At 38.6% G+C, this 12,927-nt stretch overlaps 1 protein-coding gene across 3 annotated transcripts in view; it reads left to right on the top strand.

Moving 5' to 3' along the window:
- LOC134541189 (uncharacterized) overlaps positions 1 to 12,927 on the top strand; it is a 181,582-nt gene that overhangs the window by 63,914 nt on the left and 104,741 nt on the right. The window contains exon 1 of one of the 3 annotated variants that reach the window (XM_063384427.1): positions 4,134 to 4,238. The exons of the other annotated variants lie outside the window; for them this stretch is intronic. Within the exon in view, the coding sequence (XP_063240497.1) occupies positions 4,144 to 4,238 (95 nt within the window). The 5' untranslated portion in view covers positions 4,134 to 4,143. Of the gene's footprint in view, positions 1 to 4,133; positions 4,239 to 12,927 lie in introns of those variants that run through there. 3 annotated transcript variants of the gene reach the window in all.

A 12,927-nucleotide genomic window follows, 5' to 3' on the forward strand; every position in this document is an offset into this window, starting at 1 on the left:
AAGGCAAAACATTTTTAATAAGTGACGCAAGGATCATTCAGGTTTAGACAGCCGAATAGTGCTTCGGTAATAAACATAGCAAACACATAACGTTGTTTATTTAAAATAATAAATATCATTTTGTTTATTCAAAAATATAGCTGTATAAATATTAATGTTTCTTCCAAGAGCGTGTCCAAAAAGGTATAAAATTTTCTTGAACAGAAAATTAAACTGGGGGAGTAACATCTGTTTACTACAAAAAAAATCTGTACTTTTTTACAAAAATTCTTTTGGAATACAATTGCCAAGAAATGATTGTTTGTAATACTACAAGCAATTTATTGAAACTTTTCACAACTCATTGATATAGTTATTTTTGCATACATGAAATTTTTTTTCGAAAATTTGCACATAATTTTATGTTTTAATACATGTTTTATTCAAGCATAACATTCTTAAACAACGGAAACCATATTCGAATATTAAACAATTTGAACTTTTTTTGTTTATATGATGTTAATTATGTGCGCAGTTAATACTTGAAAGTTATTCAGGGAACGGTTTACAAATAACTTTAACTATTGAAGGTACTGGGACAACACAAAGTACAAATGCCCGGGTAAGAATCCGAACCCAGTATTAATGCGAATACTATTTATTTTAGTGATACAGTTGTTTTCATGTAAATGTACAAATGTCTGTAATTTTACATTAGTATTTCTTTTCCATTTACAAAACAAAATAATTACAGTGTAGGGAAATTATTTTGAGTGAAATTTTTATTCAAGAATAGATTGATCCTGTATCAGTAATAACAATAATATCAGTAATCAGTAATGTAAGTAATATCAGTGACACCAGTAACATCAGTAATATCAGTAATCAGTAATATCATCAGGAACATCAGTAACACTAGTAACATCAGTAATCAGTAACATCAATAATATCAGAAACATCAGTAATACCAGTAATCAGTAATATCATTACTAATATCAATAATCTGTAATATCATCAGTAACATCAGTAATCAGTAATATCATTACTAATATTAATAATCAGTAATATCATCAGGAACATCAGTAACACCAGTAACATCAGTAATCAGTAATATAATTACTAATATCAATAATCTGTAATATCATCATTAACATCATTAATATCAGTAATCATTAATATCATTAATATCATTAACATCAGTAACATCATTAACACCAGTAACACCACGTCGGCTTAATTCTAAAACCTCGTAAGTCCAGATTTTCCCAGTTTTATGTTCTGGATGTGTTTGGTGTATTTTTTCATAGTGCATATGCTGATAAAACTTCGTTAAGTCAACTCTACTTAGTCTCTTTTCTATTCACAAATTATAAAACATCGTATCTTTTTTCAGTCGAAACCGTGCTCCAAAAGCTCACAAGTTCTCCTGTAAAATTGACTGAAATGGAGTTACGAGGTTCGGAAGTAAGCCGACGACCAGCAACATCAGTAATGTCAGTAAGCAGTAATTAAGGATTCGCGGGAGGAATCCACCACGCCTGCTCATGGATGAACTGGTGCAGAACCGAGCAAGAGGCGACCTGGGAGCAAGCAAGGCACTGAGCGTGGGAACTGCAGCGACGCGAAATTCTCATTGGCAAATTTGTTATTTTTTTCTTTCTTTTTTTTTGGATCCGCCAGACTGCTCGCCAGAATTATAAATGGCGGGTGGGGGAAAAAAAAGGGGGGGGGATTAAACCTTAAAGAACTGGACTATTCGGAAAGAAAGATGGGAAAAGGTCATACTGTATATAGTCACACTGTACACCGTTGGAAAATTACAGTAAATTTACGGATTTTTTTTTAAACGAATCATTTAACTCAGATGATCGAATAGTATTTAGACTTCCCCGTTGTCTATTTCGTTCTAATCAAAGGTTAACACACAAGTGGACAAAAGAAGGGTGTTCTTACTTAACCAGTTTCTTAATATTTTTGCTAATGTACCGAAAATATTCTTTTGGATTCTGGTCAAAAGTAAGTGAACGCAAGTGTCTGTAAACTTACGAAGATCCCCCTGGACAATTCCGTAAATTAAGGGTGAACATTTTTTAACAGTGTATAGTGACGAGTCTTAAAATTCTCGAATTGTGCAACGGACCTTATAGTCGCTGGTCTGCACTTCACGAGTTCTCTGGTCTTTTGTCCACGTGTCATTGTTTCTCAAACCAACAAAAGAGCTTCGCAAGACGCAAGGAGACAGTCGTGACAGCTAATTCCCTTCTGTCTGTCTGTCTCTCTCTCTCTCTAATTTACAGTCTTCCCCCCTCTCCCATTTCCCCCATTTTCACCTTCTTCATGCCGGAGGATTTCCTCACTTCCGATCGAACCTAACAACCGACCTACAATTCTCTGGTTTCTGGTGCAGTTGCGTCTTCTTTTTCGGACACAACTGTCACATTGACAAACTTTTATACATCAGCACTGTCACACTGTCATACATTCGTTTCCAACTTATATTTTAGAACCAAGTTTGATGGTAGTGGACGAATAAATACAGCTTACTTACAGTTCCCTCAAAAAAAGAATTTTGGACTGATAAACTCGAACATGTTTTAAATCCTGTCACAGTAGCAAAATATTATTTTCTACTGAGCTCGCTCAAACGTGTCAGTGTTAAACATAATTTTTAAATTTAAATATGCATTTCTTGTTATATTTTTATGCATTTATTAATTTTCATTGTATGTGGGTTTTAAATCATATTAATAACTATTGCAAATTAAAAATAAATGATTTGCGATGTAAAACATTTATAGACAATAAAACTGCTTATTGAAGACCATAAAGATTTAGATTTAAGTATCTATTAATACTAAAATTATTTAAGTTATTTTAACTAAAAACATCTTGAATCTCATGAGTGTTCTTAACCAATTTGAAAATTCATTAAACCGGAAAAAAGAGCAATTTCCTTTTTCGAAGGGCTATGTTCTGATTGGACAATTACCCTAAAACATCTGACATACTTTAAAGTCAGCCTACTAAAAAAAATATTTCATGGAAACTCAATTCATCCAACTCGTCAAACAAACATGGATGCTCTAGTGTCGGTTTAACACTCAAATATTATTCCACCAATTTTATTGGAGCCTTTACTATCGAATGATCAAATATAGTTGGAGACTTAAAACAACACTGTCACCGCAATGTTTGTTTCACAAGTTCGATGACCTAGTTGATCTAATAATATCATACATTCAAAATAAAGTCACGGTCTAAACACCACAGACAAAAAAAAGTTTTCTGTACTATAAAAATATAATCGTTTGGAAACCAATTGCAAAAAAAAAAAAAATTGTAATACGTCAAGCAATGTACACCTTTTTTCGAGATCATACGGATCATTTATTGCGAAAATTGACGCATAATTATATATTTAATTTGATGTTTAATTTCAGCATAAGTATTAAAACATTAAAATAAATTGGTTGTCTGTAATGTCGGTTTAAGGACGATAATTTAACGTGACAAAGTCATAACAAAACATTGATGAAATGATTGCATACTTTTATGAATAAAATTGAATCATTTTTATTTTAATAATAAAAGATTAAATACTTCAAATTATACTAGTAATCAGATTTTTTAAAATGCAAGAATAATTAACCTTCATTGCCGAAATTGTTGATGTAATAAGCAATGAAAACCGCATTAACTTTTCACTTCACTTTATAAACAGTCGAGTGGAAGAGAGATAGATGCGGCGCAAGCGTACAATGAGCGTAACGGGAAACAGCGTAACGGAGCAATGTGCGTAACGGGACTCTTTTTCGTGCGTGCAGCCGGAGTTCATCGATTTATTAGACGTTGTCACGTCAAAAATAAAATAAAAGAACTAATCAATCGTTGGACGTTATATTGTGGTATGTTATTAATGCTCGCAGTTACATTGGAACGCTGTTAAGGTAACGGTTAACACAGGAGCACGAACGCCCCTGTGTGAAGAACACTTGTTTTGTTTCCTCCGAGAAGATATTGCGGGATCCCATGGCCAGCACCGACGCGACGACGGGAGAGGGTTGTGATCGATAAGTCCAGCGAGGAGGATTGGAAGGGGAGGTTTACGGTAGGGGTGGAAGGGGTGTGTGGTAGTGGAGGGGGGAAGGGAAAGACCGTGGAGCCATGTCCTGCTGCCGCCGCCTCGTCAGAGCTTCAGCGCCCGCCGTCGCGGCAGCACCTACGCGCCGCGCCATGGCGTCCACTGTGTCCGCCGCGAGGTGAGTCCCCCGGGGTGCTCACGCTCGCTCCAGGGCCCGGGCCAGGGCTCGTTCCCGGGCCCCTGGGCTCGCTCCCGGGCCGGCCGGCCCCTGAGCACGCGTAGTCACGCCTCGTTCCCCCTTCGCGCGCGTAACTATTTTGTGACGCAGTAAGGATGTGTAGCCTAGGGTGTCCGCAGTTAGTACTTTCGTACTAGATATAGTACTTTCATAATTTTTTTTAGTGGTCCAGTACATTTAAGCTCAGATCTAGTACTTTTATTTCTTTAATATAATAATATTACAGCAACTCCAATATGTTTTTATTAAGCGTAATCAGTGGCGTAGCCAGGATTTGCGTATGGGGGGTGTTAAGAAGCATGCCCCCCCCCCCGTATTAAAGCCGGTGGTCGGGGGATCCTCCCCCGGGAAAATTTGGATTTTGAGGTGTAAAATAGTGCTATTTTAGCAGTTTTTGGTTCTTTAATTTAAATATTGTAATGGTAAAAATTTTATTAATTTTAATATGAAATTTGTTTGAGTGATGAATAAGAAATTAATTTAAGATTTGGTGCTGGGGGGGGGGGGGCGTTTGAACCCCTAACCCCCCCCCCCCCTGGCTACGCTCCTGAGCGTAATTATTTTTAAAAACTATGGAATGTATGTGTTTGTGGTGTGATGTTTTAAGTTCAAGCATTTCAATGTCATAATAACTTTCTAAATTGTTAAAACCATAACAAATTATTATTTACTACATTTTTTTTTTCAAATCTAGTACTTTTTTCTCGCATACGTTGGTACGAAATATTTTTTTCCTTTTGGACGCATTGGTGTAGGCCCGTGTTTTCCTGGACCCCTCCCTTCCAGGATCTAAATAAAAAGAAAACTACGTGAAGACAGAATTAGAATATTACAAGCAACTTAGACTACACAAGGTTGATTACTGCAATCCTTATGTTAGGGCCGCAATAAATTCGTCTCCTCCCACATTTAGCCCAACATCCCTCTTGCACGGTAATTGTGTGTTCGCAAGGTCTGGTTTCAATGCCGGTTTGCACACGTGTTAGTTGTACGCATGACTTTCATTCAAACTTGGACATGTGTGTTTCGTGCATTAAATAACACCATGGCTTGTTTTTAACGAACCATCAAACATTTGACCCAAGAGAAATAAAGCAATTGAAACTATTTTATACAAACCAAAATATAAAATGTTCAGTTTACTTTTGTCAAGCAAAATCATTACTTAGGTAAATATCTATGTGTAAACGTTGGACTTCTTAATGTCTATTGTTCTCAGGCATTGTAGTGTGATAATTTTTTACACACTCATAAAATAAAGGTATTAATGGTAACACTGGACACAATGTCCTTCGCAAAATCCTGGCTACGGCCCTGTGTAACTTGCACTCGAAAGTAGCACCAGCTGTTTCGAAAACAAATTTTCTATTCCTTTGTAAACCAGTCGTCAAGAAATAGTTTGTAATAATAAAGATATTGTAACATTTTGCAACACATGGCTATAGTTATTTTTGCATATACGTAATATATTTTTCGAGATAACACTGAGTTTATCTTACGATAATTGACGCATAATTTTATTTTTTAACTGATGTTTCATCCAAAAATATATATATTTTAACCATGGAAAATATAATCGAATATTAAACAATTTTATTTTATTTTGTTTTATTATGTGCGCAGTTGATACCGGAAAGCTATTCAGGGAACGGTTTACAAATAACTCTTTACTGTTGTAGGCTCTGGGGCAACAGAAAGTTTAAATAAATGTCCGGGTAATAAACCGATCCCAGAATTACTACGAACACAATTTATTAGCGAGACAGTTGTTTTCATGTAAATGTACAAATGTACAAACATCTGTAATTTTACATTAATATTTATTTTCCATTTACAAAAAAAAAAAATACTCTGGGTAAGTTTTCCCAACTGCCTTGCAAAGCAACACATTATGTTTGTTTACGAAAGCCGACAAACACATCAAGTTGTTAAGAACATTTTTGACAGGACTTCAGTGGCAGAAGGATACGAAGACAATTAGTACTACTTTTGAGAACCTTCAAATAAGAGACACGTTACATGAAACAGACTATACTCACTAATTATTTAAACATTTTCTTTTAATGTTTCCTTAGTAGCTTTTTTTTTTTTAATGTGGTACATCTTTGCTCTCAGTATACGGAATTTGGTTAGAATAATTTTGTAAATACGACGAAAGTCAATTAACGAAAATGTGTAACAAACACGCTGCTGCCATCTGTGGTGGATAGCGCGCACCAAAAATTTACAAAGCCAAAGGGCGACCTTATTTCATTAACTAGTTAATGGATTTTTAATATAGAAAGATATGGCCAAAGCTGTGTTTGGTATTTTTTTTTTCCAAGCATTTTTCGCTTTTATCCGAGCCGTTTCACTACATAATTCAAATTTTCGTTCTTCAAATGAAATGATTCGATAGTCGACGTAGCTGCTTCGGCAACGAATTCTAGCGGCGGGTGCGTAAACTATGTGTGATTCGCGTCAATAAATTTAGTTGAAAACACGATTTGTGCGTATTTATCACGCCCGATATTATTTTTAAGAAATAAACGTTAAATCTTGTGTTAATGTTTCGTATTGTAAGTGTGTTTGCAACATGAGAACATATAATATAATATATACTATAATTTTTAATAAAATAGACCTAGATCGTGAGCCCAAGGAATTCTATAACCTGACATAGATCATTGGTTAAATACACTGTAAATTTTTCTAGGTAAATGGAAGAGTAATGTTTATGTAAAATTTCAGATATTTTGAAATTTGTTTATTTAAATTTAAAAAAATATATATCACTACAAAATAGTATTCGCAGAAATACTGGGTTTGGATTCTTACCCGGGCATTTATACGTTGTGTTGTCCCAGTGCCTCCAGTAGTTAAAGCTATTTGTAAACCGTTCCCTGAATAGCTTTCCAGTATTAACTGCGCACATAATAATTATAAAAAACAAAATAAAGTCCAACTATCGATTATAATTTCCATGGTTTGAAAAAAAAACTTACGCTTGAATGAAACATCAATCAAAAACATAAAATAATGCGCCAATATTTTTGTATAGGAAGTACTCAGTTTTCTCTCTCGTGAAAAAATGTATTTAATAAATGCAAAAAAAAAATGGAAAGCTACGATATCTTTCTTGTAGTTATCAGAAACTGTTTTTTTTTTTTCGAAGTGTGTAATGGCACAGGAAATATTTTTTTCATGTGTAGTGTCGGAATCGTTTGCGGCCGTGTTTCTAAAAATAATAATAATAATAATAATTAAAAATAGTAGCTTGGCTTCTGTGTTTTAGCCGTTTTCTTGGCGGATAATTCACCGACGTTTCGGTTGACATTGCAGTCACCATCATCAGGGAGAAGTTACAGTACAGTTCAGTAGGCAACTGCTGCCTGATGATGGCGACTGCAATGTTCGACCGAAATGTCGGGTGAATTATCCGCCAAGGACGCGTCTGCAACCCAGAAGCCAAGCTACTTCAGACAGCGACCGTGAAAGCCTGCGAACATTATTGATAATTAAAAATAACTTTGTAATTGTGTTCTGCCCGGGGGTACGAGGAATATCGTCTCGAACCAGCTGTTGTGACATCCCCGGACAGACTCTTGGGGGGTTGCTGCATGGGGGTGTCTCCCCAAGGGGAGAGAGTCTTTGCCATAGCGACGGGGGTGGCTACCCCCTTCCACCCGCGCCGCTCAACCTCCCCTGCCCCCCCCCCCCCTCCACCACATACACACACTTCATCGCTCTCCCCTCGCGAATAACCTTGCCCGGGGTGCTGTCACAACTTAGAAACACATAACTTAGAATCTTCTAAGTATGCCTGTTCTAAGTTTTGTGTTTCTAAGTTATGATAGTTCTAAGTTACGTGTTTATAAGTTGTGATAGTTCAAAGTTATGACTTTATACGTTACGACGTTTCTAAGTTGTGTGGTTCTGCGTTGCGTGTTTCTGAGTTACGTGTTTCTAAGTTATGACAGTTATAAGTTGTGAGTTTATATGTTGTGATAGTTCTAAGTTATGACTTTCTACGTTACGTTTCTAAGTTGTGTGGTTCTGCGTTGTATGTTTCTAAGTTACGTGTTTCTAAGTTATGAGCGTTATAACTTATTACAGTTCTAAGTTACGTGGATTTTTCCGAGGTTTCTAAGTTATGACAGTTCTAAGTTGTGTTTCTAAGTTATGTGTGGTTCCCACCTTGCCCTGGCACGTACCGCTTCCTGTGCGCGCGGAAGAAAAGTGATGGACCGATCGGATCCACGCATCATCAAATTCGTTGAAACGTTCTTTGATCCGGCATGCCGGATCAGCAAACGCCATAATAGTTTTATATATATATATAAATATATATATATATATATAAAGAGGTGTATACTTACATAACACGAAACTAAACTATTTTGATATTCATTGTAACGAAATTCAATTAAATAAGTATTCAGTATTCGACATTAATATAAACACGTGTAAAAATAATATTATAACAATACGACAAACAAGTAAAATGTATATATAAATATATATTGTAATGTCAGAATCCTTAGGTTTTTTTAAAACTTGAAACCACTCCTTACTATGACTATTTTATTTCACCAAATATATTCCAGGGTAGTTTCACCATCACAAAGTTTCATTTGGCACACCAATACGTTTTTTTATGTCCCCTGATTTTTTATGACAGTTACTATACGTGGGTTTTATATTCATACACGTGGACACGCATTCTTCCTGTGAAAATTTCGTTGAATGGAGCGCGCGCATCGAAAAAAAAAATTCACTCTCATAATTTTTCCATAACGCGCTTAGAGAAGTTTTAGCAGCGATTTATGGCTGGTGATAACAGTAAGTCCTTCGAGCATACTAGTGGTAATGTTGGTAGTTTTCGTCCGTCCGAAGTTTCTGGAAACCTAAGTTGTTCAGGAATTCGGGAAATCATAATTTCCGTACACGTATTTATAATTTTATCGTAAAAGGCTGTAGAGGACAGTTAATTCAAAACTGTAAACCAGATTACGTTTTTTTTAGTTTGTCTTATGATTGAAACTTTATTTTGGCATTTAACGTTCATAAAACTATTGAATGAACACTTATTGGTAGAGACCTGCGATATTCGCTGATTCGATGGCCTTCAGGATAGACTGCACATATACCCCTGCACACTCGGGCAAACAACGCAAGTGGATTGGCTGCCGACTTGTAAGTCGTCTCAGCTGGTTTGTCTGTGATTCGATCCTTCTTTGGTTGAGGGTTTATAACTGGTTGAGATTCGTCCAGATGAACAGTAAGCCAATAGCAAAATTATCTATGAGGTATATGTGTTTTGAATTCTAGCCTATCACCGAATGGATCCGCGAATTTTGCAGGTCTCTACTTATTGGTTGGATCAAGCAGTTTATTTACGTTCACAACTTTGTTGATTTGCAGGAATTAAATTGAAATTTTGTGTAAGAACACATCTTTATAGAAGCTAAATACCGGAGGGAATTACCCTCATGAGTTTCACGGAACGTTATATCTGCAGTGTCCCGCTAAAAGACTGGGGGAGGGGGGAACGGAGTTAGGGGTGAGAAGCCTGAGAAGGGGATGTCACCAGATGTAGGAGGGGGAGCAACACTGCATTGCGGGTTGCCTACCCTCGGTCGAGAGGGGTGTTTTTTTTTCCCTTTTGTATTCTCCTCCTACCGAGGTGTGCCGAATGCAGAACTTTGAAAACGTCCCTCCCTCCCTCCCTCCCTCTACACGTCCCCACCAACCATCTCTCTCTCACACACACACACACACACACACACACACACACACCAAGCTTCTCCGCGGACCAATCACAGCCCTGCCGTAATTGCAAAGAGACAATTTGTTCTGATCTGTCTGACCGTACCGTCAGAAGGATGCTGTCTGGTAAATCTTCATTAGCAGCGTGCAACATTATTCACTTGTACGATACGTCTGGTAGATCGCCAAATATATATTATCGTGGCCTTCCTCGTTGATTTATGTAACGTGAATAGTAACGAAACTGTGTAAATGGCTTACGATTTTATATTTGAAAATAAATTTTGATATTCCAGGTAGGTTAGTTCATTTAACGTTTGAAAGTAACTTAACGGAAAACTAACGCAAACACAGCAAAACTGTGATCTAGACGAAATGAAAAAAAAAAAAAAAAAAAAAAAACCATGGATATTAAAATTTTTGTTCAGGAAACATTTTTTTCCGTTCGTGTGTACTCATCACGCATCTTATTGGTAGGGGCATGCATATTTCGCGAAAAGATTCTGAGACTAGCTGAGAGCTAAAAACACTGTAGCCTCTTCTGTGTTTCGTCATTGGGTGAGTTTCTTTCAGGACAATGTCGGTTGTTACAACACCAATCACAGTAACTCAGTGCGGAAGCAAATGCGGCCAAGGCAACCACTTCACTCGCAGACGTCCGCCAATCGCAAGGAAGAAACCTCTGGTGCGGGTACACCTTGTTGCAGTCTAATCGACGTTCAGATTTATTCGCGAAAAATGCCTGCCCCTACTCATTGGCGAATAATTTTAATGACAACAGATGTCCGATCTGTCAGACCTCCAAAGTCCAAATATCCCAGCTCCGGTCGTACAGACCCACTTACGCGTCCTCGTGAATCGGCAAACGTCGGGGAACTTCGGAGAACTTCGGAAATGTTCGGCGTGCTCCCATCCAGCACGCAATGACCGATGCCGGTATCATAAGACACAAATATAGGGGTTAAGGTGTTGAGTATGCTACATCTGTACCATAACGGCATTCCTATTGCACGAAAGGACACGGCCAGTCCCATTTTTTTTTTTATTCCACGCATGCGCAAAGCTCACTTTTTCCATTGATTTCGTCAAGATGGCGGACACGCGTCTGACGCCAATAGCTCGGATATATTCAATTGCGTGAACTTCGGGAGATGTACCTAGCGTATTGTTGTGCCAAATGAAACCTTGTGATAGCGAAACTATCCTGCAATACTTTTTGTTTACTTTAATAGTCATAACAAAAAAAATAATCGCAACTCAAAAAGTATTTGCGAATATTAGGAAGTCCGTTATATATATATATTTTTTTTTTTTGCGAAGTAGGCTATATATTTTTTTGTGACTGTTGTATCGATGGTTGCGAGACGACCGCTAGAATGCGTTGAAGCCAGTTTCTAGCCTCGCGCAGGGCACCGTTTATTAAAGCGGTTGCCGGTTTGTTTCCTTAACTGGCATTCGGTTTGGAATAATAGGGCTCGCGAGCCTCCACTAGTTCGTTCGGACTCGCCCGGCGAGTAGCAAGCTGGATCGGCCCTCGGTCGGACAAAGTCTCCGCTCGCTCGCTCCGACTCACCCGGCGAGTAGCAAGCAGAATCAGCCCTTGGTCGGGCAAAGCCTCCACTCGCTCGCTCCGACTCGCCCGGCGAGTAGCAAGCAGAATCAGCCCTTGGTCGGGCAAAGCCTCCACTCGCTCGCTCCGACTCGCCCGGCGAGTAGCAAGCAGAATCAGCCCTTGGTCGGGCAAAGCCTCCACTCGCTCGCTCCGACTCACCCGGCGAGTAGCAAGCAGAATCAGCCCTTGGTCGGGCAAAGCCTCCACTCGCTCGCTCCGACTCGCCCGGCGAGTAGCAAGCAGAATCAGCCCTTGGTCGGGCAAAGCCTCCACTCGCTCGCTCCGACTCGCCCGGCGAGTAGCAAGCAGAATCAGCCCTTGGTTGGGCAAAGTCTCCACTCGCTCGCTCCGACTCGCCCAGCGAGTAGCAAGCAGAGTCAGCCCTTGGTTGGGAAAAGTCTCCACTCGCTCGCTCCGACTCGCCCAGCGAGTAGCAAGCAGAGTCAGCCCTTGGTTGGGCAAAGCCTCTGCTCGCTTGTTCAGACTCGTCCAACGAGTAGCAAGCAGAATCAGCTCTCGGTCGGACAAAGCGCAAGCTCGCTCGTTCAGATTCGTCCAACGAGTAGCAAGTTGTATCAGCTTAGCAAGCCGTATAAGCCCTTGGTAGGGGCCTAGCCTCCGCTCACTAGTTAGGACTCGCTTGGCGAGTAGCAATTTGTATCAGCCCTCGGTCGAGCAAAGCCTCCGTTCACACGTTCCTTGTAGCTGATGGTTTTCTCCTGGTGCTTCTGCCCACTCGTGGGTCTGACTGAGAATGGCAACTGTCGGGTTTATATAACCGTCAGCTGCGATGCCGTCAGATGCTTCTTTGCTGATTGCTGCTGCAGCCCAGCCTACTTCCGATACCTGGGACGACTTACACTGAGTGTCACTTACACTAGGCGAGTGATTTGAACGTTTCACGTAAAAAAGCCTACGTTTCAGTGTAAACACAACACAAGAATTGGAATAAGCGCTATGTCTGTACACCCCGTAGCATCTGGAATAACTGGTTTATAATAGACAATTCGTTTTTTTTTTTTTGCTACAAAGAAATAAATCAGCTGCATCAAAGATCTATATAAATTTTAAACCCTTTACTACATTGAATTTACAATTGATCCTCATTTAAAAGATTAAATGTTTAAACCAAAGATGTTTATTTTCATTTATATGGCATCCTGAGTTTATGATTACTGGAACGAAATATTTTCCTGGCGGGTATGTATTTAAATGTATAAAGTAATATATATATAGTTTTTTTGGCAGAACTTATCCATTTATTTTCAA

Source organism: Bacillus rossius, chromosome 18 (genome assembly GCF_032445375.1).
Source record: "Bacillus rossius redtenbacheri isolate Brsri chromosome 18, Brsri_v3, whole genome shotgun sequence".
In the NCBI taxonomy this organism is placed as follows: domain Eukaryota; kingdom Metazoa; phylum Arthropoda; class Insecta; order Phasmatodea; family Bacillidae; genus Bacillus; species Bacillus rossius.